Genomic DNA, 26,147 nt, shown 5'->3' with positions numbered 1-26,147 from the left:
ACTGAGTCTGACGGTCTGACTCCATTTCCTTTCAACAAATACAGTATATCATTGTCCACTGTATTGTATGGTATCGATTTCTTACAAATGTATCACAGCGGCACCTCCAATTCCATCCAGTCCGCAGCTGAGCCCAGTGGGTCCCCTTAGCTCCCGTGCCAGATTGGGGAGTTTGATGTCGACATTAATGGTAGCAGCGTTTTCTCTTCCCCGCCAACAATCACATCGCTATGGCGTTTAACAAGAAATACGCTGGTCTTCCAGATCTGGTGCGTGAGCATTCAAGTCTGTGCATCAGGGGGTTTCCCATTTCTCCCCCTCCGAAATTGACTCTGATGATAGGATCCATCTCCGGACATCTACGAAACCCCTGATCTAACCGACGAAGCCTCAACCATTCCTGTGAGTCGCAAGTGCCCTACCTCCGCACAGCTCAGCCTGAGCGCTTATGTTGTCTGACCACATGGTAATCCAAACGCTGACACCTTTACCCCCTCAAGGCAACTACAATTCGAACCGATTCAGATCATGACGACGCCGGTTACAACTCCGACATTGATCGCGAGGGGGTCAATGCCGACCAGGCGCGACTTCATTTCATGGGTGCGGCGGTCGATGCGCGCGGGGCCAATTTCTCCGATAGTATTTCCACAAAGCGTCAAGCCTATCGGACGCGAGAGAAGAGTCGAAGGCGGCGACGCCTACGAGAGGATGGGACCGAGGAAGTGGGCGACCTGAGCGACAGCGAAGATGAATCTCTCGAGAGACGGCTGGCACGTCTGCGCCGGGAGGTGGAAGATTTGAAATTACAGATGGAGAACAGAGCTGGTTCGGGCCGAGAGGACGGCTCGACCTCCATGTGCAAGGGCCAAGCTGCGCATTCTCACGCGGATGGTGCAGACGCTGCTGGTCAAACGACAGCGTCCCTGGGTGATGGCGTCGCGGAGTTGAGTCGGGCGTTGGATAACTTGCATGCTTCATCGCGTGTCAATGCCGCGGGATCGCACTACTCGGCGGCCAATTCCTTGACTCGCAAACTCGCGACCGAGATTCCAAGTGCAGATTCCCAGACGCGAAAGCCCGAGCCCGCGTCGACAGCCGAAACGACGATTTCGGCCGTGACACCCGTCTCGTCTCAGACTGCAGCAGCAGCAGCAGCAGCAGCAGCAGCAGCAACAGGAGCACCATCGCCACAACCATCGGCAGGACTGCTCTCCCATGCAGTCGCATTTGAGGAGCGTCTGGCTCTCCTCGAAAGCTCAATAGGCATCTCAACCTCATCGAACCCCTTTGTCGGGGATGCCTTCAGTGAGCCTGCACTGCAACCCGTCTTGCCGACACTCGACCAGATGACCTCTCGTTTATCCGCGCTGACCGGTCTTCTGATGGGCTCCAATTATCCCGCCGCGGGCGGTTCACACTCCAATGCAGGAGTCGCTGCATCGACAACGCCAAACCTCGAAGCCTTATCCTCACGAATTCGCAAAATGACCGCCGACGCCGACGCCCTCGCCTTTTCTCGAAAGCGTGCCGCCGACGCCGCCAAGGCCGCCCAGACGGCTCGCATCGCCTCCGGCTCATCCGACGCAGATGCCCTCCCACTCACCTCGGCAGACAGGTCCAACTCCATTGACGATGATCAGATCGCCAAGATCCAAGCGCTCTACACCACGTTGCCCACCATCCAGTCTCTTCACCCTCTCCTTCCGAGCGTTCTCGACCGACTCCGCTCGCTTCGTGCCTGCCATGCCGGCGCAGCGCATGCAGCCGAATCACTCAATGAGTTGGAGAAACGTCACGCGGAAATGGCTACCGAAATCGTTCAGTGGCGCGAAGGCTTGACCGCGGTCGAAGAGCGGATGAAGCAGGGCGAGCAAGCGCTCCGGTCAAATGTGGATACTGTTGAGCCCTGGGTGCGTGACCTGGAGGCTCGGATGGCGCGGTTAGAGGGTTCTACTGGAGTTTTGTAGACTGACAATTAGGATTCTATACAATCTGATCTGATTATTGTTCTATCTTGTATGACTGAGGAGAAGAAGATCAAAACAAGAGGAAGAATAGAAGTTGCAAACTTGACTCTATATACCCTATCAGAGAGAGTGCTAGGTGTTTTAGACAGTAGACAGAAGACACCCGACACCCGACACCCAGTTTACTTGGGTTGCAGGAATTCCGAAAACTTCAGAAGTTCGAGACTGACAACCTGACAGAACCTTGGTCCCGAGCAAGGTCTAGCACAGGTACGGACGAGCGATCAAGGCATCTTGCAAAACCGTCGAGAAATTCCATCCTAGGTGAGAAGTGAAGCCTCTCCCTCCGTTGACCACCGATACTAATTGCGGGCTTTTTGATTAAAAGGACGTTGGTAGATAGAACAAGGCGTTACAGAAACTTGGATACTGGTGATTGAAGAGTCCTGAATGCTTGATAACACGTACTATTCGACCGTTTCATCCGGCAAGGCGAAAATTTCCGCAAAAATAGGAATAGATGAGGGGGGGGAATCACACAATTATATCCACAATTGAAAATAAAATAGGGGAGCATGAAGTTCCATGAACCAGCTGAACCGTCACAAGCAGTGTGAAAAAGAGGGGAAAAAAAAACGAAAAGAAAAGGAGGAAAAAAACCACAGGGACAAAACATGTCCAAGTGTTTGACCCGCCGATCACTACTTTAATGATGTGACGCCTTCTCGCGAGCCTCTCGTTCGATCTTTTCTCGCTCTTCATTTTCCTTGGCATCCCGAAGCTTGGCCAGAACCACCTCGCGGAAGATGGCTCCGTTACCGAGCTTGCTGAGACTGCGCTTCTTGGTAGAAGGGGAAGTGGCATCGCTCTCGCCCCCCTCGGTAGGTCCAGCAGACGCGGCGTTGCCGGCCATCTCCATAGGACTGGGAATGTCTTCTTGACCTTCCTCTTCGTGCATCTTGAGTGCCTCGATGCGGTTGGCCAGCTTGACAATCTCGATACCGCGGCGGAGGCGAGCCCGGGCAATGTAGGCGCGAATCTCGGGTAGCAGATCACGATCACCGGCGGATTCTCCAGTCAGCCATTCGTGTTTCAAAGCTTCCTCCGAGGTCACCCGCTTGTGGGCATCTGGTTCCAAGAGACTGAGGATGAAATCTTTGGCGTCTTGCGAGACATCCTTCCAGTATCGCTCGTGGAAAATGATGCGGCCGCTTCGGCACTCTTCGATCAAGTCGGTCAAATTCTCCGATCGGAACGGGGAATAACCACAGAGCAAGGTGTAGGTGATAACGCCCAGGGACCACATATCCACGGCTTTTCCGTGGCCCTGCTTGAGCATGACCTCCGGAGCGGCATAACCAAAGGATCCAGCCATGCTGGTGAGCACCTCTGCGGAATTCTCTAGCATCTTGGCGATACCGAAATCAGCCAAGACGAGCTCCGAATCGGGATCGCGTGTAAGATAGAGGAGATTCTCCGGTTTCAAGTCTACCCGGCGCGCAATGCCAGGGAATTAGCAAAGGGGTTGTTTTCCACATATTGACACGAGACGACTGAGCACTCACCCCGGTGAACAATGTTGAGTTTGTGAAGGTAGTCGACGGCATCGAGAACCTGACGAATGGTCTGGGACGCATCCTTTTCCGTGAATTTTCCATACTCGCAAATTCGATCGAATAATTCTCCACCGGTGGCAAGCTGAGTAACGATGTAGAATTTGTCCTAGAGCGACCAGTTCAGCGGGCGTGGACGCCAATGGGGGAGGGGAATCATGGTGAGGGGGACGGAGCGGTGCTCACCTTGGACTCGAACCAATCCACAAACGACACGATGTGAGGGTGCTTGACCTTCTGCAACATCTCCAGCTCATCATAGACCATGCCTTCATTGCCACGCACATTCTTCTTCAAGATGATTTTGATTGCGACTTTTTTGCCATCGGCCGTCTCCGCCTCGCGAACGATTCCGTAGGTGCCTGCACCGAGGGTTCGGCCGAATTTGTAGAGCGCCCTATAGAGGTGATCAAGCAGGTTGAGTCAATAGGCGTCGCGGAGAATTCGCATGCTATTATGCCCGGACGACACCTACTTTTTCTCATAGCTCTCTGGCTGCCCGGCCAGCTTGTTGAACATCGTTGCGACTGTAGAGGTCAATCCGTCAGTTTCATGTACACATCCGTCCGTTGATCTTACAGAGACCCTTTGTCTCATCTCGACCGAGGGCATCAACTCGACCGAGCAGGCGAAGCAGGGAGCAAACGAGGAAATGTAAAAAAGAGCTGACCCTGGTTGCAGCAGAGAGACAGCGCAGCAACGAGATCCGTAAAGCAATATGCCACAGCCAGCAGCGGTGCACACAAAAAAGAATCGCAAGCATGGAATTACATCCGCTCGGCAGATCTCATGACACCATGCGCCTGCCACGCCGATCAAGCGGATGTACCGCTCACGGAGAGGGGGAGGGGCAGCCCAGCAACCTTCACGGAGCATGCACCTGAGAGGGGCACTGGTGCGTACGCCGATGCCGACGCCGACAAGATCGGAATCGACCAGGTTGCGCAAAAGGACGAGCAGGGGAAGACGCGACACGAGGAAGACTCACAACTCATGGTGAAAAGGAGAAAGAGATAACAGCAGGTGCTTTTGGAATGAATTGACGGGGGGGGGGGGTATCTCCTTATGCAATGGAGTTGAAGAGGCAGAGAGGTTTTCTGTCGATGAGCGATCGGTGGGCTATCGGACCCCGCAGCGGAGAGGGGAGAGGGGAGAGGGAGGGAGAGGGAGAGAGAGAGAAGGGGAGGGAAAAAAGAACCCGGAGGAGGAGGGGGGAGAGAGGAAAGAGAAGTAGAGGAGGATGATGAGGATGGGCGGAAGAGTGCTGGTATTTGTTCTGTCGATGGGAGAAGCAAGAGGAGCAGTCCAGGTTGGATGTTGGTGGAGGAGCAGTGGTTTGAGGAAGCCGAGCTGGAGCTGGAGCTGGATGGTCAGGTGTGTTTGGGGGGTGGAATCACGGAACCAAAGTTGACCTTCTCAGCCGCTCTGGACTCTGGCTGGGACCCGTTGACCAGGGGCGGAGTGTTTCACCCCTGATGGGACGGGGCTTGAGTCTTCCAGTGAAGTGATACGACCAGTAGAGCAGGAGGAGACTCGGAGGAGCTTCTTTTGACCGGATCTGACTGCTAGTGATGCTAGTGACAGGCAAGTGGGTTCTCACTCGACTCGGATCTCCTATTGCAACGAGGATGCATCGGTGGCTCGGCACGAGGGTGGAGAGAAGGCACAGGCAATACTACTTGAGTACTTACGACTGGGAGCCTACGACTCTACGAGGAATACCTCCACCCCGAGCAATAGGATGCGGGCCAAGATGGATGCAGAGGGAATGGAGATGAGGAAGAAGAATCGCCAGGCGGGAGAGCATTGAATCAGTGAATAGTGGACATTCAATAAAACTCCAATGCAACAGTCACGACTGTCAGCAGAAGCGTACACTACCAAGTGCACATTAATGAAATAGGCCGTCGGGCGACAAGATTCGAGAACGTTGAATGACATACTGTTATCATGTTATGAGTCTCTTGAAATATACCCATGCGCAAAGGAACAACTGGAGTACCGGAAAGGCACAGACCTTGTACCTGTACTAGACCCAGCTGGTCAACCATCACGTCGAAGCGGGTACCCGATGTCAACAGGCTACAGCCCTACAGTACCTGAGCACTAGTCCGTCGTACCAGTACTCGTATACATGTTCTATTTTTGTACCATCATTGGCTGTAAGGGACCTTATACTCAAATCACTCGATAGGAGGAGTAATATTTCGTGCCTAGTACCTAGTAGGTACCAGTAAGTTAGGTGGTGGTGGTAGTAGCAGTAGCAGCAGCAGCAGCAGCAGTAGTAGTAGTGGTAGTAGCAGCAGCAGCAGCAGCAGCAGCAGCAGTAGTAGTAGTAGTAGTAGTAGTAGTAGTAGTAGTAGTAGTAGTAGTAGTAGTAGTAGTAGTAGTAGTCGTCTATAAGTATCAAGTAGTGCCGTCGGTTATAACTAATCTGTCGTACTAGACCGACTTAGTAGACTAGGAGACTCTACTAGTAGTAGTCAATTACGTACCAATCGATTCGATCATCGAGTATCACGACTCAAGTAATGGTGACGAAGTTGAGGCGTGTTGTCAATCTCATCCTGCTACATTTCTTCGAGACTGGTCACCCAGTGCGAGGGGTCGTTGCAAAAGAATGGACATATTGGTATACTGTAGTAGTACAAGTCTATATCAGTATATTACAACAACACTTACTAGCCGATCCAACAATCAACACGCCTTGGCCCCGAATAACGGCTGAACACCATCTGCACCGCCACGACCCATCTCGTGCTTCAGTTACCAGCCAGTTCTAGGGTTCTGATACAGTCCTGCTTTATCAGGTGGTGAGCTGCTTTTTCTGAATCCTTCCGAAGCTCCACTAGCCATGTAGCTAGCCAAGCTATCCATGCATGAATGGACCGGGCGGGATCCAGCGCAGATTCTTGCTCTGAGGTCAACTTTTATTCCGTTCTTGATGGAGAGGACCTCTGATCAAGTCCCACCTAGATGAAATTCCCGGCTGGGCTTCATCATATATATTCCTGAAAAGCAACTACCTGTATCGAGGACATAAGCTGGAAGAGCCCAGCCACAAACTGGGCGGCGCCAAACCTGTCAGGCAGCAACAATAACATTGACCTGTGTCTCCACTTCACAGCCACAGCTGCAAAAGTGCCAAGGCTGCAACCAAGAATACATGGTGACCGTGCATTCAACGATTCAAAGTCAGGGTTCAATACTCGTAACTACTAACTAGTAGACTACTACTGACTTCCTGAGTACTGTACTGACTCATTCAGGGGTTGCTGACTTACTTTCTTTTGGATTTTCCATTTAGACATCGAGGATAAGAAGAGGAAATCATTATGCAAGCACATAGTGTAGGGTATAATGCAACTGCGCGTCAGCTATGCCGACTCAGATATGTCCGTAATCTGACCTGCAATTTAAACTTGGTACTTTGTCCTACAAAGCTTGTAGTACACATATAGAAAGCCGCACTGCAGCTGCAGCCCGGGCATCATGTCATCAATACGCTGGGCCTCCGCCTTGCACGTCATCGGTTCCACAAGTACACCTACAAGCGTTGCACGGGCATGCATCCAGGGCTCAACCCATAAATACTCTATCATGATCAGTCTCACCTTCGACGATGAGGCATAGAGGAGCCTCCACTCTTACCGGTACGCCCTGCAAAGTTTCAAAGTCGAGGCTCTTGGCCCCATTTTCTATACTCGATCAATTTGTCCCCGTCTCTTGAGATTCAAGGCTTCCCTTCGCGCCCAATATGTGGTCTCTTGTCATCTATATCGTCTCGCAGCTTATCTTGATCGGAGCCTGGGTCACTGGTCTGCTAGATCCATACCAGAAACAACTCCAAGAGATGCTCCTCGAGGCGATGGGTGAAAGCAAAGTATCTTATGGTCTGAAGAGTAAGTGCAATCTAAATTTCCAACCTTACTGGGACGGGATGTATCCGAGTCCTTCTGCTCCACTAACACCGTGTCTCGCATGATGCACAGAGTCTCACGGCGAAGAAGTTGGTCGAGGATCAGAATCTGAGCAAGATCCAAGATCAATTGGGCAACGAACTCGGTGACTTTTTTGGAAAGCAGGGACTTGCAGGGGGTCTTGGCACAGTGCTGAGCAAAGGGCTGTGATGTGCATCGAACAGATCGTATCCTACTACCGACGTCCGATCTTGGATTGTCGATTAACATTACGAGTCCCGCGGCTGGGCTGTACCTGGATGAAAGCTCAGGGGTTCCTAGTCTGGCAGTCAAGTCCAGCACCATGGGTCATGAGAATCTTAGTGATTCCTCTTCAATGCGAGACAATCAAAATGTCATTGTTCTTTTTTCGTCTCACCCCATACGAGACTCGTCAATGGAAAAGTCCATCAGAATTAAGAATACATGCATTAAGGGGTATCATCTCGCTCAATCAGCCACACCTGACATGCACTTCACGTGTACATGAACAGTAGAGACTGGTAAAACGTAGTACTCTCACATCAATCAATACTTGAACAAACAGAGGCGGGGGATGGAAACATCTGACCACCAGCAAGGTCCAGCTTACTCCTGCAGCGTCAGCTCATTCAGGACCATATTACAAAACTCCTTGTAATAATGAGATCCCTTCCAAGCGCTTTCCGGATTACGAAGACCGACGGTTCTCCAGCCTTCAGCGCGCAACCGCGCAATTCGCTCTTCTTTGGTCTCATTACTCACAGCATTGCCAAATGCGTCCAGAGAGGATTCACGAGGGGCGGCCTCCCCCGCCTCTTCGGCGGAACCTGCGGGAGTGAAGCTCCAAAATGACTGCGCGCGCTGCATCTTTCGAGCGCGGCGGGTGTGTTGGATGTCAAGCACCCGGTCCAAGTGCACCCGAAGCTCCGAGACAGTGTCCTTGATGTGAGACCGGACCTGCTCAACGTGGCGGTTGAACTTGACAGTCCGTGCCATCTGAACGGGATCTAGCGGGGTCTCACTTCCACTGGCCCTTTGAACATAGCCATCGTGGGCTGTCTCTTCACTTCTGGCGCGTCCGTGAGCTTGACGGCGAATCCGGGGACTAGGACAAGGAGTGGAAGGCATGTCTGACTCATCGTCCTGGTGAGCATCGGGGACATGGATCAGGTTATCAAAGATCCCCAGAGTGCTGCTGTCCGGTCGTATGTCATAGACCTGGTTCACCACAGGTGTTTGAGGGTTGCTGTTGGGGCGAGGGACGAACAGCTTCTCCCCTCCTGGCAGTTCAGCCTTGGCCTGAACACCAGCTTTATCGATGACGGGGTCCTCGTCAAGGAAAGAGTCGGGCAAAAGTGCGCTCGAGGACCAATCAACCCAGTCCCGCTTCCCTGGCTTTGAAGGAGTCCCGGAATCAGGAGGCTCCCGGGTGGGCTGCACAGGGCGCGACTCGTCAGGCTTTGTGATCTTGAGTGGGGATGGCATCAGGACCTTTTTGGGAGTAGATGAATGCTGGCGGTCAGATGGAGGTGATGGTAGTTTAAGTCGGAAAAGGGGATGTCTCTCCAACCCTTCAGCTGATGCCAGACAGGCTCGAACAAATGGGGTCTCGTCCCTGTGCTCAGCAGCAAAAGCACGCACTCTCTGGGCGTATTCGGCATACTCTCTCGCAGTTGCTTGCTGAATAGCGAGAGACTTTTCGATAAGGCGTTGCAGATCATCAAACGAAGCAGTCTCCCAAATCGTCTCTCGAGCTGGTGTTCGTTCAGGTTTCACGCGATTTGAAGGCGTGCGGGGTGACGAGGGCAAAGCTACCACTTTCTCTCTTGGTGGGGGAGTTGCAACAACCCTGTTCACCTTCGTAGGCAGCTCGGCCGAGGCTGGGAGCGTTGACAGACAGTCCAGAAACGAGTTCAAAGCCGATTCAAGGAAGGTAACCTTCTTGCTGGAAAAGAGATGGGCAGTCGAACCAAGGTATTCGAATGAGACTGCCGCATGAAAGGCAAGGTAGCTTGCATAGATGGGCTCAGGCTATAATAAGTGGTATCAGTCTCATGGATACGATCCGAAGATCTCCTTATGAGTTATTCATGCAAGTCACTTACATTATTCCCTTTGGTAGCCGCAAGAAGATCCGTGGCTCGAGCAGCACATTGCTTGTATTGCCGGTTTTCGTAGAGCTGCTTAACCTCCTGCAAGACCGCCTGCCATTCTTTCGGAGTCTTGGGCGGCGGTGGCTTTGAAGGAAAAGCGAAGGAAGCGTTGGGGCCGAGCCCAAACATGTTGTCTGTAATCGTGCACTTCAGACAAGAGTGGACTCGAAAAGCGTGGAAAGATGCGAAATGCTCGTGGAAATTGGGGAGAAAAGTGAGAAAACAAAGAGAGAGAGGAAACAAAGAAGGTGGGACGTGTGCAGTGGGAGCAGGAAGAGACACGTCCACGTACATGCACGCACATGGGGCCAGTGGAAACGTTCCAAAAGGGTATAGAGGGCAAACATTCTGCCGTCACTTTCAGTTGGAGGCAGAGGACTCCCCTCGAGTGAGTGAGAGGCAAGGTTGATAGTGAGCCCTCAAGGACGGCCATGCTTTCAGATGATGATCAAAGAATACTCAAATTCGTTAGTTCAGAAATATCGGGTATGATAATTCGAAGTCAAAGAGACGGGACAAATTAAGTATGATATTAGCTTCGACTCGACATTAGAATATGACTTTCTAGGACAGAAAAACCATTGATCCTTCACCTGTCTACACTGACACCTAGCTTGATTCACTGATTAGGTCAAAGCGACCATTCCTGCATGAAACTCCACTAGTGCACAGGTTTCAAGAAGCCTGGCCTTCGAATATCTAACTGACAACAGACCGTCAAATTGTCTCGGCAAAAGAACCAGGCTTCCGTTGTCTTTCAGTAGTAGTCGTCGATAATGCCATTCCAGTGGCGGAGAGTGCGCCGAGGAAGTCGCCCAATAGCCTGTCTAGCTCCGCTGTAATAGTAGCATCGTCGGCTCCCTCCATCAGGCTTTCCATGCTCGGAGGATACACAGGCGGAAAGGAGATGAATGGAGGCTCTGGATTCCGGATTAGATTGAAATCTCGACGAGCAGTCTGCAAGGGCTCATCGTAGATTGGAGATCCTGGCTCTGATGCTGACGGTTGAGGACCTCTGTGACCTCCGTGAAATGGAATAGCAGTCGGCAACGGAGGAATATTGTTCTCAGAGAAAATCTCAGTGTTTTCAGACCAGAGAGGATGTTCATCTTCCTCGTCCGGCCCTGGTCCATCAAGCAAACCTGCTGAGTCCGAGCCCTCATCATCGGTTGATTCGGTCATAACCGGGAAAGCCGAGTCAAATGAGCTTCCACGTTGCGGCAGATATGCCTGAGGGGTCGTGGGACGGTCAAATCGGAAGGGATCGTAGTCAGAATCGGACATGGTAGAAGTATGTGATGCGGAGGTAGATGGGCGAGAAATGCTAAGCTCTTCAATAGGCGGGGGCTGGGAAACATGTGGCGCTCGCAGAGTTTCGAGGTGTCCAACCTCATTGTGACCAGAGATAGCCTCGTCCGCTTGACTTGACATGACTGGGAAGGTCCACTCCATGGTAGCTCGCTTTTCGGCCTGGAACGAACGATCCTGGGCAGGCTCTGGTGCCGTTGCTGGTGCTGGTGTTGGTTCTGGTTCTGGTTCTGGTTCAGGTATTTCTTTGAGAGATTCTTTCGCCACTTCCTCTTCTGGTAGCATGAATCCAGGGAACTTCCAGTCCATTGTCGGAGGCCGCGGTCCAGAGGGCTTGAAGGTCTCTTCATGAGAGTCACTCCCTTCCGCGTCGCTGTTGGACGACTGAGAACTGTTCTCATTCGAGTTGCGGTGACCTCGAAGACTCGACCGGTTGGCTCGGATAGTGTCCGCGTTGGCGAGCTGAAAAGGCTGCGCCGATGGTGTGCCTGCTGCGTAGTGTGATGAATCAAAGGACCCAATATCAATGTCAATGAATGTGGATGTCACGGACGAACGATCAGTCTCAGTGCGCAGAGGCAAATCTGATACCGGTTGGAGAGGTTGTATTGGCACGAAGTCATTCTTTGTTTCGTACTTGTAGCTTGGCTTTTCCTCATCAAAGAGGCCTTCCATTGCCGCAGCGCCTCGTCTCACTCGTTCATCAAAATTGGCCTTCTGCTCAGGGTCCATATCAATGTCAGGCATGTCTTCGGTAAGTTCACTCTCGGAGAGCGGGGTAGTAGGACTAATATCTTCTTCCAATGCTGCAAGTGAAGCGGCAATTTGATCCAGGTCAATGACCGAAAAGCGGCGTTCAAACCCATCAGTAGTGCTAAAGTTCCAATCATCCTCGGCTTCTTCAGTGCCTGGAAGTTCAGCTGCTGCAGCACCTCCTGGATGAAAAAGCGAAACTCGCTGGCCACCTCTTTGTGACCACTGATAGTAATTTCGCACGAGTTCGCTCACTGATGATGTGGGGTACTCTTCTTCCGTATTGGCAATGTATGGATGGGCAAGAATGTCTGCCATTGTTGGACGAGTCGCGGGATTTGAATCTAGTGCGAATGCAATGAGGTCTTTCAGTCCATCACTATAGCCAGCACTATCAAGCTTAGGTGTGTTTCGATGGAGCTGTCGTCCAATTTGCATGCGTTCACGAAGGCCAGAGTTTGGTGGGTTTCCCGTGGCAAATTCAAACAAAGTGCACCCATATGCCCAGACGTCAATCTGGCCAAGTTGAAGCTAAGTTAGAATTTGCCTCCGAAGGGTAATTGAGTGTGAAGTCTTACCTCGCTACCATACTTATGGGCTTCTCCGCGAGTTGCAAACATCTCAGGTGGCATCCAGTGAGGTGTTCCAATCCAAGTCGATCGCTTGTCGCGCTGTGACTGTAGAACACCTGCGACTCCAAAGTCGCAAATTTCCAGACGGCCTTCTTCGTGAATGAGAATGTTTGCAGCTACAAAGTCTAGTTAGCAGCTTTGAGACTATCCTGATATGATTCATTATCACTTCGCGTACCTTTCACATCTCGATGGATGATGCCAGCTTCGTGAATTGCATGCAAGCCGACTGCAAGTTCCCGCGCAATTGGAATGATGTATTTCTCTTCAAGTCTGTCATTTGTCGCGCGCATCTGCGCCAAGATAAGTGGCTTGATCAATCACTGAGAGACAGCATGACTCACCAAAGTCCGCACACTACCTCCTGGGCAATATTCGCAAACCAGCCATAGCTGGGAATGAATGGAAATGGCTTCGATAATTTCGTTGATGTTCTTCGCTCCCGAGTCCTTCACTTGTTTCATGACCTTGGTTTCGTGGATGAAGTCTTTGATAGATTCATCACGGAAGTCGCGCAGCGTGTTATAATCTAACTTATCGACGTCAAGTACTTTGATGGCAACCAGTCGGCCAGAAGGCGCTTCTCTGCCTTTGTAGACGCGTCCATAAGCACCTTTGCCAATCAGTTCCTCAAACTCGTAAGGAGGCACGTCTGTCTTTGCGCGACGGCACATCTCTTTTACCGCTATCCCTTGCTCTCGTGCCAGCTTGATTGCTTCTGCCTTGTGCCGGGTAATTGCAGCCATCGCGGAGGATGGGTCTAACAGTAGTGACCCTCGAGAATCCATTTTGAATCAACTGAAGCTTTTAAATGAAGTAAAGGTGCTTGACTGATGAACAACAGAAGTTGTACAATTATCGTGACAAGCTTGCCCACAAACTGGATTCGTTGCCTTTATCAATGATTATTTTGGTGATTGACGCTTCTTGAACAGATCAGAGAGGTGAAGTCTCGATCGTGTTGAGGCTCCCTTGCGTAGGCTTTGTCGAGTTTGTGGCGGAGGCGAAGTGGGAGTGGGCTTGTGAGGGGAAGCTGACTTCGCAAGGGCCAGAGACTGGGAGGGTGACGTTGTGATGAACTGTCGGTGTGCGGTAGGAGTTGGTAAGGGACCGAACAGGAATGGAGACAAGACAGGCGTCAGGTCCTTTCTCTCTTGACAGCGTTTGGGCTGAGGCGTCACAGGTGGAGTCGCGTCAGCTTTGGCGCTAGCGCAAGAACCTTCTACAGCCTGTGAACTTGTGCTGTTTTTCTCCAGGTTCAGGCTCTTTTCAGAGCAAGTCGAGGGGCAGTTGTCCACAAGCACTCTATAAGATTTGCTGAGAGTAAAGGTTCTGCTTGGGACCGCACCAGAGAGTGGACTTGCTCCAGCAGACCCAGGGTAAGGCTTCAGGGCCTGCAAGTCCTCAGACTTGTTGTCTTCGTCTTCGTCAGAATTCCTTTGAGCGAAGTACTTGGAAGATGACGCGAGCGCTGACTGGGAGACAGGCACAGGAGATCCGGACGCTGCCTCTTCAAGACGGTCAAGCAGGTCAGAGAGGAGGGCACGGGGATCGATGGCTGCCTCGGAAGAAGAACTCTCAGTCTCCCACCCGCTTGACAAGCTGTCTTCTGTCTCAGCTTTCTGACGAGGCGTACCGTCTGTTGGGAAGATTCTCGGCAGCTGAAAGCGAGTAGAAGATTCACTGTTCAGACAATGTGGATTAGTGAGTCGAACGTGAGCTGGAAACGAGGCGAGAATGAAGCGTAAATGAAACAGCTGTGAGACAGAAACATGCCGAATCCTGCAGAACAATGGACTTACGCAAGTAGAGCGAGAGACGCTGGTTCTTGAGTACTCTGGCGGTTCAGAAATGGCAGAGCAGTCACAGTGCCTCCGTGCAGACTCGTCAACACGGCAGAGTTGCCAAAGCGATCTCCTTCGATAGCAAGATCAGTCTCGGATGGAGAGGACTTGTTAGAAAGCCCCTTAGAGCCGAGAGAATCCTGAGAGTTCTGATCAGCCATCTTGATCTTCAGTCGCAAATGGACGTCCTGGTGTATGGTCGTTGTGGGTATTGCGTAGTGAACGAGGGAGAAGTGAACTTGGAAAATAGGAAGAGCTGAGGAGAGGGAAAGGAAAAGTGAGAGCCGTAGTTGAAGAAACGACACTGACGTGACAGCCCAAACGATTCGTTTAGGTGCGTCAAGCACGTGAACTGAACAAGCATTTTGATCACTTGTTCTGTGTTCACACTGTACTCACCTTCTATAGTGCCAAACGAAGTGGGTGTACTCGGATCAATCCCTGGCTACATCGATTGATGAAAGATGTCAAAACTCGGAAAGCCTCTTAGTTTTTGTTCATTTCAGAAATACAGAAGACAACTTCGTTGGACTTATACTCAGAGAAGACTGAATACAGGACGGTAGCAAATATACTTACTAAATGTTTCTCGAATGTTGGTGGTCGTGAGCGATATGAAACACCAAGATCACGTGTGCGCTATCGCACGATTGTGTACAGCCTGAGGTGTCAATATTTTTACGCCTTGCTAATTAGGCACCAGAGCATCTAAACTTGAGTCAGGCACTCAGGCTACTAGGTATGGCACTTACATTTTGTGTCTGAGATTCTAAGTCAATCAGAATCATTTACGGGATGATGACTTTGATGTGAGAATTATCTTCTCGAAGATAAAGAAAGAGGGTATACGTAGAATATATGGGTATACGTAGAATATATGATGAAATGTCGGAAAGACTCTTTTCGAGTCATGCTTTGAAACGCAGTGAGCTAATATCAAAGTGCCATTCACGTGACCTCGCTGAAAGCAAACATTTTGACGCATATGATACCAGCTCAATCTAGAGGCTAAACTGATCGCGGAGACATTTCGCGAAACGAGCGATGGCCTCGTCGATCTTCTCTGACGAGGCAGCGGCGTATGTGGCACGGAAGAACATCTTGTCCATGACGGCCGAGCGATCGGCCTTGAACCAACTTCCACACGAGAGGAGGACTTGATTGTCCACAGCGGAAAGGAAAATTGCCTCCTCAATTTCCTCTCGTGACTTGCCGGCAGCGGCTCCAGGATGTTTCTTCCAATCAATCTCAATCCAATGCTAAAGATCATCAGTACTGTCCACTTCCATCTCAACATTTGGTGATATGGTTGACTTACGAACATGCCTGCTGCCGGGGCTACCCAGTGAGCAATTTCAGTCGGCAGATGCTTCTCACAAGAATGAAGCAAAGCGTCCCGACGGTTGGTGTACTCCAGGCGCAGGTGAATCAGCCAGTCCAAGTAGCCGGTATGGCCCCAGTGCTCATCCAGAAGCTTGTAGAGAACGACCTGAGAAATACCGCTGGGATTTTGTGAGGAGACCTCGAATGTGCGGACAAATCGCTCGACCATTTGCTCAGAAGCGACGATCCATCCAACACGACTGCCAGGAGCAATGACCTTGGAGAAGGACTCCAAGCGACACACGCGGCCATCAACATCCATACTCAAGAATGATGGGACCAGGGACTTGATGAATTCATCGTGATTGGCAGGTGGCGGAGGAGGGGCAGCGCCTTGTCCCACGTATGGTTGCATCTGCAAGAAGTAGTACGGCTCGTCCTCCACGATGTAAATGTCGTGCTTCTGAGCAACCTTGTACACGGCCTGGCGGCGTTCCGCGGACTGAGTAGCACCTGTCGGGTTCTGGCCAGTAGGGATAGTGTACAAAACATGAGGCTTGCGAGCGCCACGAGCCTTCTCGTCCCAGTTGCTAAGTATTTCATCCATAGCTTCCGGAATCAGTCCCTGTGCGTCAATAGGAACTCCAATTGTCTTGACACCAAGTGGAAAGGCTGTTTCAGCCGCGCTTGAAAATGTGTACTCCTCCATGAGGATGTAGTCGCCTCGCTCGGTCAGAACGCGAAGTGCCGTGTCCCAGGCATATGTGCTACCAGAGGTCATAGTACATTGCCAGTCAGAGTAAGGGGGGTTGTGGATGATCTTCAAGAGTCAGTGCATTCCTCACATTACTCTCAGATGATGCTCACCTCAGTATGCTCCGTGGCAAATCTCAAAATTTGTGCTGAGCCTGTAGCCTGGCCATAGTTCAGAGCGATCTCCAGATCTGGATTCATTAATCAATGAGATTATTCAAACTTGGCATTTCCTGGAGAGACTGGCTGAGACCACTGACCATAGAGACTTTTGCCGTCTCGGATGTCGTGCTTCCCAGCGTGCAAGACTGCGCCAGATTGTTGTGTGGCTTCCGGGGAAAAGCCAGGGGGGTTGGGGACTTTGATATCGATTGATTCAAAGGGGAAGTACTCCGCAGAGGGGAGGCCACCACCAAGCGAGATGATTCCTTGACTCGCGCGTTAGAAAAATGAAGCTGTAAATGCATGCTGGTAGAGAGTGCGCACCTGGATTTTTGAGATAACGGGCTGCACCCTTCAACGTTGAGGCCTGATGTACAGAATAAGAATCAGAGAGCAGGCAGAAGATGATACTAGATCGAGACTCACCTGACGAGACTTCGCCTCAAGTGACAAGAGATCTGTATACACTGCGTCAGATGAAACCCCGAAATCTGTCGCATTCGCGGACCATGACATACGATCAAAGTTCTTCGCCTTCGGCTTCGTATAGCAAGCCTAAATCCATTTCACGATCATTTAGTATACCTTGTAGCCACATGGGGAGCCAATGCTTCGCTCAGATCCATTTTGTTGACGATTTTCGTACCGGGCTCTTGAACATATCACTGCTACAGGCTGCAGCGACCCCAAGGGGAATCTTTGTCATCTTCTCGCGCCATCCTGAAAGACCGTTGACTGTCAAAGGATCTGGCACAGGGACAGACGAGGTATCAGTGACACCGACAAGGTCAACATCAATTGGCGCCGGTGGACTCATTGCGTCGAGTATTTCGCGGAGGACTTTATGTGCAAGGAAGTTCTCTTTGCGCAATTCCGGTTTCGACAAGAATTTTTAGGAGAAGGTGATGGGAGGCTGTTGTCAAGCGGAGAGAAATGTCCGTGTGATGTGGATCGAGTCTAGAGACGTAATTGAAAAGATTGTGGCAGAAATTAAAAAAGTACACGGACGCTGTGGTAGCAAGACGGAATAAGGCCGCGGACTTGAACACTTGACAATGACAATATCCGCTCGGCATTGCGGGTCCGATCTGGACACATGACTCACTCAACCAGCGTCTCCGATCTTACACGGAGAAGCTACATAAGTCTTGACAATGATCTTGAAATTTCGACCAATAGACATGCTTGAGGCAAGGTCTCATTAGTTGCTCCGGATTCAGTGCATTGACAAAGCTGCACTTCTCCGCCCTCAAGGAATGTAGGGCGTAGGGCGTACAAGGCACCTTACTCTCAGGCTCTCAGCTAAGGAGGGGTCATGGAACGAAGCAATACCGTGGTACGGCCATCAATAGTCGCACAATGTCGCTGTCAGCCCGGTATTTTGTATCACTTTGAATTCGTGTATTCGTGACCCCGCAATCCCGCTTAGATAAGGCTATCGCCGGCATCGGCGCGATAAGCTTATCGTGCCCATAGCAAATCGGGCAGTTTGTGCTTAAGCCTGATCAATATACGCACCTATATACACCGGATTTTGTCCGCCTGGTGGGGCTTTCCTGTCTGGGCTGCCGCCGCTTTAATGAGGGCACTCAGGCTCAGGCTCACTGAGTGAATGTCAGCACGGGCTCATGCTCAGTGATCTGGTCAGTGCAGTCATGTGATCGCTCAGTGATCACTCAGCCACTGCTTACTCACCAGTACTCAGGGTAGTCAACTAGATAACTAAGGAGTTATGTGATTAGCGTGCGTGTAGTTGAGAGGGTGGTGGTTCAAATGGGAGTTACCGTAATAACAGGCTTGGCAGAAATTCAGGCCTCATAGGGTGCCGCAGGATTTCTCATAGGGTGCCAGCAGCCTCACCCACTATACTAGCTGTCCTAGGACCAAAGTGGTCTTAGGACTGAAAATGTGCCTCGTCAGAGGCCACGACAACATTCTAAATCCTATACGCCGAGCTTGCATCGTAGCCAGCATCGTAGCCAGCATCGTAGCCAGCATCGTAGCCAGCATCGTAGCCAGATCCGCACCAGCATCGTAGGCTGTAGCTAGTAGTATCGTCGCTAGTAGTATCAACTGGCAGCTAGATCCGTCGAGTCTAGCCAATTACGGGCTAGCGTTGCGGCCGTAAAAGCCAGGTTGATGGATCGTAAGTCACATGATTTATACTTCGCAGACCGCTATGGCAGAACGCCTCTCCCCATAGGGAAAAAAAGAATACTATTATATGGCCCCCCCCCCCCCCCTAAGCGTATATCCCAAAGAAGTTAGCCTAAACTACTGTTGTAGTGTCTCTGACGAGACACAATAATACAAATATTTCTGGCATTGTTCAACCGTTGGTGCTGAGCGATAGCAGAAATGGTGAAATATTTCTCCGATCCGGCCTGGTATCGATCAACGCTTTTCTGTTATCGCTCCGCTGGGTCCCCACATTGGGCACCTACTAGTGCGATCCTAGGTCCGTGCTGACTAAGATGACCTCATCCTCCTAACTACCTCATCTCCAGCAGCAGTGGGCTAAACTTCGCGCTTTCCTCTATCACTCTCACACTCCGGCTCCTCGATTTCTAACCTTGTTTTCCACTTCATTCCCAAATCTCATCTTCACCATGACATCTTTACATTTAACTCTCTTTAATTCAAGCTCTTCGGAGTCGGGCGCAGGCTCGCAGGCCCTGACTAGCTTCTCCCCCATCGACTCTGTTTCTACTTTCTCGCCGCCTGGCTCTGACTCAAGTCCGACTTCTGATGACTTTCTGCGTATATTGGCTTCTTTCATGTAGAACTTATACCTGTATGATTAGAACCGGAAGAAGCCTAATTAGCTTATCCTCCTCAAAGATGCTTACTTGATCTTGAATCTGGCTGGTCCGAGATTTGAGACTCCCTTATCATGAAATAAGATCTTTTACTACAGTAGTTGAGTAAACCAACTTTGCAAGGGGTCATGTAAGTAAAATCATCCATCCATCTGTCTGTACCTGTAAAGTCTAAAAGACCGTTGAGACTACTGATTCCCTCGGGCCCGTACTGGAATTTCCTTTCACTATACAACAACACGATCTCGCTTCTCCCGAAGTCAGTGTTCGCTCGGTTAAAAGATGTTCTCTACGCCAATTGAAACCTCGAGTTAGAACTCGTCGTCCCTTCGTATCGGAGTAAGGTGACCTTGCTGCAGGTCGCTTTTTGCAGCGCCTCCTATCCAAATTAGAGTCGGTAGCAAGCATAACGTATTTGACATCCATTCAAATGTCTTCTCGCCATTCTTGACATCGGCAATACATACTCGGACCCTGGGCAGTTCGAAAGAGACGAGCAATTACGCGGTCAATGTGGCTGGATTTGATGAGCATACCGTTTCGTGGGCTTTAAGCTACTTTTACGCACCAGAAGATCATTCTTCTCTAGAGCTCGATTATGATACAAAGGAAGAAGATTTTGAGGATTCTAAAGCGGATCATGTCCGCATTGGACATTGGCGGTCGTGGATTGAAAATGATATTGCTTCAGACTTTTTAAAGCGTGAGGAATTAGAAAGCGCGACCTCGACGGAAGGAAGAAGTAGTTGTTCCGAAACAAACCCTACTGTGTGTGAATAGATCGATTATTTTTGAGCGATCTGATTGGCGGAGACCAAGGGTATCTGTAACGGGCCAGAGCCTGGCATGTGGCCGAGGAGCCTTGGCCTTCTCGTCGTCCGACGACAGAGGCATCTCACCGCCTTGGTAGAAAGCCCCACAACCCCCGCTCTCCAAGTGAGACAACCACGCTTCTCCTTTCCTCAAGATTGTCGTAGACAGCACGTCGGCCTAGAAGAATATTTTATATGCACAGACTACTTAATTGGCTTAACAACCCCGCACATAAGATAACCCCTGAGGGATTCCTGGGAACACGCTGACGCTCCCAGGAGCAATTGTTTGGGCACATGCGGATAGCAGATCGAACGTTCCTGTTCTTGTATCTACTCAATATGGCGAAAATGGCATGACGTAAAAGATCTTTGGCTAAGTAGTAGGCGGCCGTAGAAGGGTATATAAATTTTCACAGAGAGATCTGCAAAGTGGCCAGTAAAAATGCAGGAAAATTCGTAGTTCATCTAGGAAATACACGCCATCATATTTACCTGCGTAGTTCTCCCAAATCTGGCCAATATATCGGGGAAAACGGAGAATGCTCCTGGGAACGTCAAATCCAAGATAAGGCAAATTGTCCAATTAAACAATATTCACTACGTACATCCTGCTTGGAAAGGGAAAGGTCGCTAAATCAGTTTATGACGCCAAATTTTTGTCGATGGGATGGGAGATTAAGAAGAAGTTGTCCAGGGATCGAGCTAGTGTGTCGCGTTCTATTGCGCCTGCTTACTCAGGTCACTCATCTCTGGACGGGATTAGTAAGCAAACCGGGATGCTAAGGTCAGGCTCAGTGAGCAAATCAGGACGCTCAGATCAGGCTCAGTGAGTGGATCACTTTGATTACATAATAATCACTGACCAGGTCAGGCCGATCAGGGGCGTGCTCAATTCTACTCAGTGAGCAAAAGCGGCGAGAGGGTGAGCACTAGAACGGAAGGAGAACGCCAAGCGTTGCCGGACAAAATCCGGTGTATATGCAATTACGCATCGTGCATGAACTCTTCAACCATTGCACTACTGTACGCTTAATGCTGCTTCAGTGCTTACAACGTGAAACCTGTAATTGATTTCTGGAACTAATGTTTCGCACACTGTATAGTCATATCGTGTATATCGATCAATCATACAATCATAATTCTTTACCACAGATCTATCTTATGTCACGTAATGTACATTATGCTCCAACAAACTTGCCCATCGATCCATCGAGTTGCGCTTCCAAAACTGCTGCTTTGCCTGCCATTACACTCTGCACAGCCTCAGGTAGCTTCTGCGCAAGCTCGGCGACTGTAGAGGCTCGATCGCCCCATAGTTCCCCACCCGCAGCAGCCTTTGCGATACCAGAGTAATCAGGCGTCGGGGCAAAAGATATGTTGAGGTCTTCATTCGTGGCTCGAGACCCATCTCCATTTGGATGAACGAGCAACATACTTCGCCTAGGTGCGTTCCATCCCTTATTATTGAGAACAATTGTCAGGACTGGAATATTATACCGGCGCGCAATCCAGTAGACGGACCCGGGCACAGAGAAGAGGAAAGTGCCATCTCCAACGACCTGTACGACGAACTTGCCCTTGCCGGGACCCCCGTGTTCTGTGTCCGAGGCAAGCTTGATACCAAGAGCAGCGCCGCCCGACCAGCCAAGACCTCCGCCGCCACAGTTGACCCATGAGTTTGGCAGTGTTGCGCTGACTTGATCAGAAACCTGAGGTGTAAGTGTTACAGCCTCGATAGCCCATATCGTGTCTGCAGGGACTTCTTTTCGGACTTGTGCCATCAGATAAGAAATATTCAAATGCGCGGACTCGCCTCCTTCAGGATTCATTGCCAGGTCGCTAATCTCTTGCCGGCGCTTTGCGTATTGCTTTTCGCGAATATGACCCATCTCACTGTTCTCGCGAGAAGTAATGAATCGCTGGAGTGACATGGTGCTTGAAATGTGCTGGTTCAGCTGCCCCAGGGCTGTAGCGGAATCTGCTCGGAACGTCGCCATGGCGGGTATGTAAAAGACCGGCATCTGTTGCTTGAGCGGGTCAACATCGACGTGCACGATCTTGGCTGAGTTGGATGGTTTGAATTGGGTTGGTACCCAAGGCACATCGCAGTCAATAACAAGAATAAAGTCAGCCGTCTCAACGGCTTCATGTCCCGGATAGCGGAGACCAAGCCAAGCAGGATGATCGGCAGGGAAACACATATCGCTGCCACCGGTATCCAGAACGCGAATACCCTTGAAGCTATCAGCAAGCCCCACCAATCCCGTCACTGACTGAGCGTTCCGGCCAGTGTAGCCCACTATCACCAGAGGATTCTTGGCTGCGGCAAGCTCGGACGTGATCAATTCAACGGCGTGGTGCGGCAATGCAGCTGGTCCGACAGGACCCCAGTGAGCTGGATTCAGTTTGTAAGGCTCGATCTCCTGTTCCATCACCTCTCGTGCTCCCATAAGATAGACAGGGCCCTGAGGATGACTGGTTGCAAACTGGAGAGCTCGATTGACCATCTGTTTCACATTCTTGCCAGACTTGATTTCTCCCGTGTATCGACAGTATTGCGCAACGATCTGCTTCTGATCAGGTACGTCTTGGATCCAATGAATGTATTCCGTGCGCGAGCCACGAGCCTCCCCTTCGATTGTATACGGAGAAAGCCCGGCAAAGATCAAAACCGGCGCGCGTCCACAGGAGGCATTGTGTACTGCGGCACCGAGACCCTGTGTGCCAACATCAACGTGTACGATCACGGCCTGGGGCTTCCCGGTCAATCGAGCGTAGCCATCAGCCATAGACAGCGCTACCATCTGATTTCACAATTATGGTCAGTAGGAATAAAGTACACTTCCGCAGGGATTAAATGCACCGAACAAGGACCTTGAAACAACCGCCAAAGGCCGTGATTGAGCTCCGAAAGCAAAAGTCACTCACCTCGTTTGGACATGTCACAATTCTCGGAAATTCTTTGCTACCTCCATTTTGAGCTTTCACCATAGCCTCCAGGATAGAGGGATGATCAGAGCCCAGGTTGACAAAGACATGAGTGACGCCGCCCTAGTAGACTTGTCAGCCTCGAGAGTCTTTTGTACTATTTCAATTGACCAACCTCCCACAGGGCTTCAAAGAAGCCATCAGATGCAGTATAGACCCTGTTCTGATGTTAGCCGAGGTCACTGAGGGATTGCCCCAGCTAGGTGCCTCCATTTGTATAGCGACTCACATCACTCCTTGTTCAAGGCTGAATATATCCCACCTGGGAATTATTTGTCAATTCCAATCTCGAATCTGACCGGTGAGCTCGGGGGGTATAAAAGAAGTCCGAGAAGACGGTAAAGCGAAGAAGGATCAAGCATCAAAGCCTGAACTTGGGGTCGCTGTGCGAGTTTTGGGGTGGGGGGATACCCCACACTCATCTCGGGGCGAACACCGGGCCTCATGGGCAGACGGTGAGGAGATGCGGGGGCACCCGAAGGCCGCGAGAAGCCCGCTTCAGCACACGCCATCAACACTCGGGCTCACTTGCTCCACTCTAACGATATGATCTGCTCTTCGCCGGATTGACCTCGGCTTCGTGTCCCCAATCAAGCGGTGGAAAGGTTTGAGGATACGGACCCCTGAAGCACCGATACCGCCGATGCGGCACTCATGCCGGGAACTTGCCATATAACTCCTGAAACCGCTACACCATGCTGCGGTCGAACCTTGTATACAATATCGAAGACCTTGGATGCAGCTTATCAAAATTTGACTAGGAATATAATGAGTTCTCATACGCAAGTCGTCACTGAGATCGAGTAATTGTAGAGCTATCTCACATTAAGCGCAAGGAGTGAGGATCGATCATGCCTTATTATGTGCAGGCCTGCCATTCACCGGCTGTAAACCAAGTCGTTTCGTTTTTGCCGCCCTGGCCAGTACAGTGGACACCTCATGGCGCTCTTCCTGAACCCGTGTAGGCGCTAACGCTGGATTCCCAGTCCATGAGCCAACGATGAATTAGGCATTCGAGAGAGAAGAGGGCTGAGGTGGACATCATGCTTCATGTGGCCTAAGGACTTGACCCTTTCAAGATTTTGCGAGCATGGTACCTCCGGTGAACAATATGACGAGGTTCAGGCTGAATTTTGTTGCATGCACGCCATCGCAGAAGTAGCACCATACCGCAATGCGCTCTCGATATGGCGGCCACCGGCGCGACTCACAGATCGGGCAATGACGGTCCGAATGTGATTGCAACCAGAGCTATGGGCGCTTTTTTGCGTTTTGCCTGGGTATCGGTCCTGCAGGCAGAGGTACTATAGGAGCCGGTTTGTCGCAGAGGCGAATGACCATCGCGGATTCACTCAGTCAACTTTGCCAACACCCTTCAAGGTGAGGTACACATCTGTGCCCCAGCCCCACAAGCTCTGCACGGCAATGCTGCCGCCGAAATACTCGGCGTAGGCCCGACCAAGCGGCAGTCCATAGCCGAGTCCAGCAATGCTGCTGAGATGCCCACTATTGCTCGACATAGTGTTGAGGGCATCCATGTTACCATTATCTGAGTTCAAGTCCACATCTGAAAACGTTGTGAAACTGTACGACCAGATATGTGGAAGGACTTCCGGCGGGATACCACCACCTCGGTCGCGAATGCGAATGGTGATGCTTTGCGACGTGGGGCTAGACGAACTCAATGCTTCATTAGGATGCGCGCCTCCGCTATTGCTGAGTTCAAACCCAGTGTCCGCATCCCCGGGAACGGGCGGCTCTTTACCTGGCACATCTGGTGCGGCGGCAATGGTCACCTCGATCGGACTTCGCTCATTTCCGGATTCGATTGTCGCCCGGAAGGCGTTCTTGAGCAGCTCCGTGATGATGTACTCCACGTGTACTGGGATGTGGGCAAATGAAGCATCCGGCTCGCCGCCGATTTCGAGACGCGGACGTACTCCGTATTTTAATTCGCAGATCTCCCCAACAAAATCCTCGCAGAGGCGTACGATGTGTGCGGGCTGAAGCGCAGTGTCGATCACCCCGATGTACTTTGATGGCACAGCGCTTTTCCCACTACGAGACGAAGCGGCTGAAGACGACTCATCTCTGACTGGTTGGGATGCGAAATGGAGCGCCAGATGCTGCTCGGCAATGAGACGGGTACCGATACGAGCGCGAAGGTGTGTGTCCAAGAAGCGTGTCACTTCCTCGGGGCTCACATATTTGCGGCATTCGAGAAAACCCCGGGCGAGAACAGGAATAGTATTGGCATGTGTCTGCACCAGGTCCGCGAGCACCTCTCCAAATTGATTTTCCTCCTCGAGCGTTGTGATTCGCCGTTGTTGGTATGGTAGCAAGGTGGATAACGAGTGCTGATAATTGTGGTAGATCTTCGACACGTGAGGATTCGAGACCACAATGAAAGGCAGGTTGCGCAATGCTTGAATTCTTGAGGCAAGCCGTGCAGGGAGAAGGGAGAGTGTGAAATTGGCGGAGGCGAGAAGTGCGTCCTTGGAAAGCGGTGGTCGTCCATGTCTGGTTATCCATTCTTGGTCAGTCTTCTCTATTAAACAGCTCCGCAGCGAGTATTTCTCTGTCAAACCCACCTCAACAAGTCTGCCAATGTCAATGCACGACGAGGACTCGCTGCCAATCGTGCGACATCATCCCTCGCTGCATCACTTGTTGGGTGAGTGGTCCAGTCCCAGGCCTGCTGCGAGGTCGAGATATGACGAGGAAAGTGAGACCACTTTCGCGGGTATCGAGCGTGCCCTTTCACGAACATTAGCCCTGGTGCCGCAGATTTCGTGAGAGTCCTGGGAAGCATCCGATGAAGGGTGATTGACAGTAAAACTTGACAGTCTCAACTTCCCAAGGGTAGGGGGAGGGGCGGTGACGGAATTGGAAGATCTACGCTTTCAAGGTCCGCGACTCCGCGCAGATGGACGGGTACCCGCGGCTCAACGACGGGCTCTAATGCTTTAGAATTGGCACCCCGCTAGACAAGGAGGCACAATGCGCGTGGCCGGATGCAGGGCGCCACGAGACTAAATTGAGGCTATCACTTGCTTGACTAACGTACATTGTT

At 51.1% G+C, this 26,147-nt stretch overlaps 10 protein-coding genes across 10 annotated transcripts; 3 read left to right on the top strand and 7 right to left on the bottom strand.

Annotated features, from left to right (window-relative positions):
* Positions 1–230: 230 nt before the first annotated feature.
* On the top strand, positions 231–1,970 carry N7539_001175 (uncharacterized protein; the record flags this gene model as incomplete). Its single annotated transcript, XM_056930779.1, has 3 exons — positions 231–269; positions 343–402; positions 501–1,970. The coding sequence occupies 3 exons, from the start codon at positions 231–233 to the stop codon at positions 1,968–1,970; spliced, it is 1,569 nt and encodes a 522-aa protein (XP_056795072.1).
* Positions 1,971–2,676: 706 nt separating this feature from the next.
* N7539_001174 (serine/threonine-protein kinase) lies at positions 2,677–4,102 on the bottom strand (the record flags this gene model as incomplete). The annotated part of the gene is made up of 4 exons (XM_056930778.1): positions 2,677–3,458; positions 3,536–3,692; positions 3,770–3,980; positions 4,059–4,102. The coding sequence occupies 4 exons, from the start codon at positions 4,100–4,102 to the stop codon at positions 2,677–2,679; spliced, it is 1,194 nt and encodes a 397-aa protein (XP_056795071.1).
* Positions 4,103–4,372: 270 nt separating this feature from the next.
* On the top strand, positions 4,373–4,600 carry N7539_001173 (uncharacterized protein; the record flags this gene model as incomplete). The annotated part of the gene is made up of 1 exon (XM_056930777.1): positions 4,373–4,600. One exon carries the CDS (start codon positions 4,373–4,375, stop codon positions 4,598–4,600), a length of 228 nt encoding a protein of 75 aa, XP_056795070.1.
* A 2,740-nt stretch (positions 4,601–7,340) lies between these two features.
* Positions 7,341–7,713, top strand: N7539_001172 (uncharacterized protein; the record flags this gene model as incomplete). The annotated part of the gene is made up of 2 exons (XM_056930776.1): positions 7,341–7,466; positions 7,576–7,713. 2 exons carry the CDS (start codon positions 7,341–7,343, stop codon positions 7,711–7,713), a joined length of 264 nt encoding a protein of 87 aa, XP_056795069.1.
* Positions 7,714–8,130: 417 nt separating this feature from the next.
* N7539_001171 (uncharacterized protein) lies at positions 8,131–9,806 on the bottom strand (the record flags this gene model as incomplete). The annotated part of the gene is made up of 2 exons (XM_056930775.1): positions 8,131–9,555; positions 9,630–9,806. 2 exons carry the CDS (start codon positions 9,804–9,806, stop codon positions 8,131–8,133), a joined length of 1,602 nt encoding a protein of 533 aa, XP_056795068.1.
* Positions 9,807–10,394: 588 nt separating this feature from the next.
* On the bottom strand, positions 10,395–13,158 carry N7539_001170 (putative serine/threonine protein kinase; the record flags this gene model as incomplete). The annotated part of the gene is made up of 4 exons (XM_056930774.1): positions 10,395–12,254; positions 12,317–12,486; positions 12,549–12,663; positions 12,715–13,158. The coding sequence occupies 4 exons, from the start codon at positions 13,156–13,158 to the stop codon at positions 10,395–10,397; spliced, it is 2,589 nt and encodes an 862-aa protein (XP_056795067.1).
* Positions 13,159–13,275: 117 nt separating this feature from the next.
* Positions 13,276–14,375, bottom strand: N7539_001169 (uncharacterized protein; the record flags this gene model as incomplete). The annotated part of the gene is made up of 2 exons (XM_056930773.1): positions 13,276–14,053; positions 14,173–14,375. 2 exons carry the CDS (start codon positions 14,373–14,375, stop codon positions 13,276–13,278), a joined length of 981 nt encoding a protein of 326 aa, XP_056795066.1.
* Positions 14,376–15,215: 840 nt separating this feature from the next.
* Positions 15,216–17,269, bottom strand: N7539_001168 (aminotransferase-like domain-containing protein; the record flags this gene model as incomplete). Its single annotated transcript, XM_056930772.1, has 7 exons — positions 15,216–15,473; positions 15,533–16,357; positions 16,405–16,481; positions 16,551–16,718; positions 16,777–16,819; positions 16,879–17,007; positions 17,099–17,269. The coding sequence occupies 7 exons, from the start codon at positions 17,267–17,269 to the stop codon at positions 15,216–15,218; spliced, it is 1,671 nt and encodes a 556-aa protein (XP_056795065.1).
* A 3,995-nt stretch (positions 17,270–21,264) lies between these two features.
* On the bottom strand, positions 21,265–23,520 carry N7539_001167 (uncharacterized protein; the record flags this gene model as incomplete). Its single annotated transcript, XM_056930771.1, has 4 exons — positions 21,265–22,890; positions 23,015–23,137; positions 23,190–23,232; positions 23,486–23,520. The coding sequence occupies 4 exons, from the start codon at positions 23,518–23,520 to the stop codon at positions 21,265–21,267; spliced, it is 1,827 nt and encodes a 608-aa protein (XP_056795064.1).
* A 906-nt stretch (positions 23,521–24,426) lies between these two features.
* N7539_001166 (alpha-ketoacid dehydrogenase kinase family protein) lies at positions 24,427–25,844 on the bottom strand (the record flags this gene model as incomplete). Its single annotated transcript, XM_056930770.1, has 2 exons — positions 24,427–25,594; positions 25,666–25,844. 2 exons carry the CDS (start codon positions 25,842–25,844, stop codon positions 24,427–24,429), a joined length of 1,347 nt encoding a protein of 448 aa, XP_056795063.1.
* Between the last annotated feature and the right edge of the window lie 303 nt (positions 25,845–26,147).

This window comes from Penicillium diatomitis (assembly GCF_028827545.1).
Source record: "Penicillium diatomitis strain IBT 30728 chromosome Unknown utg000001l_segment0_segment0, whole genome shotgun sequence".
In the NCBI taxonomy this organism is placed as follows: domain Eukaryota; kingdom Fungi; phylum Ascomycota; class Eurotiomycetes; order Eurotiales; family Aspergillaceae; genus Penicillium; species Penicillium diatomitis.
Note: the sequence above shows the minus strand (reverse complement) of the source record. Positions and strands in the feature narration are given on the sequence as shown.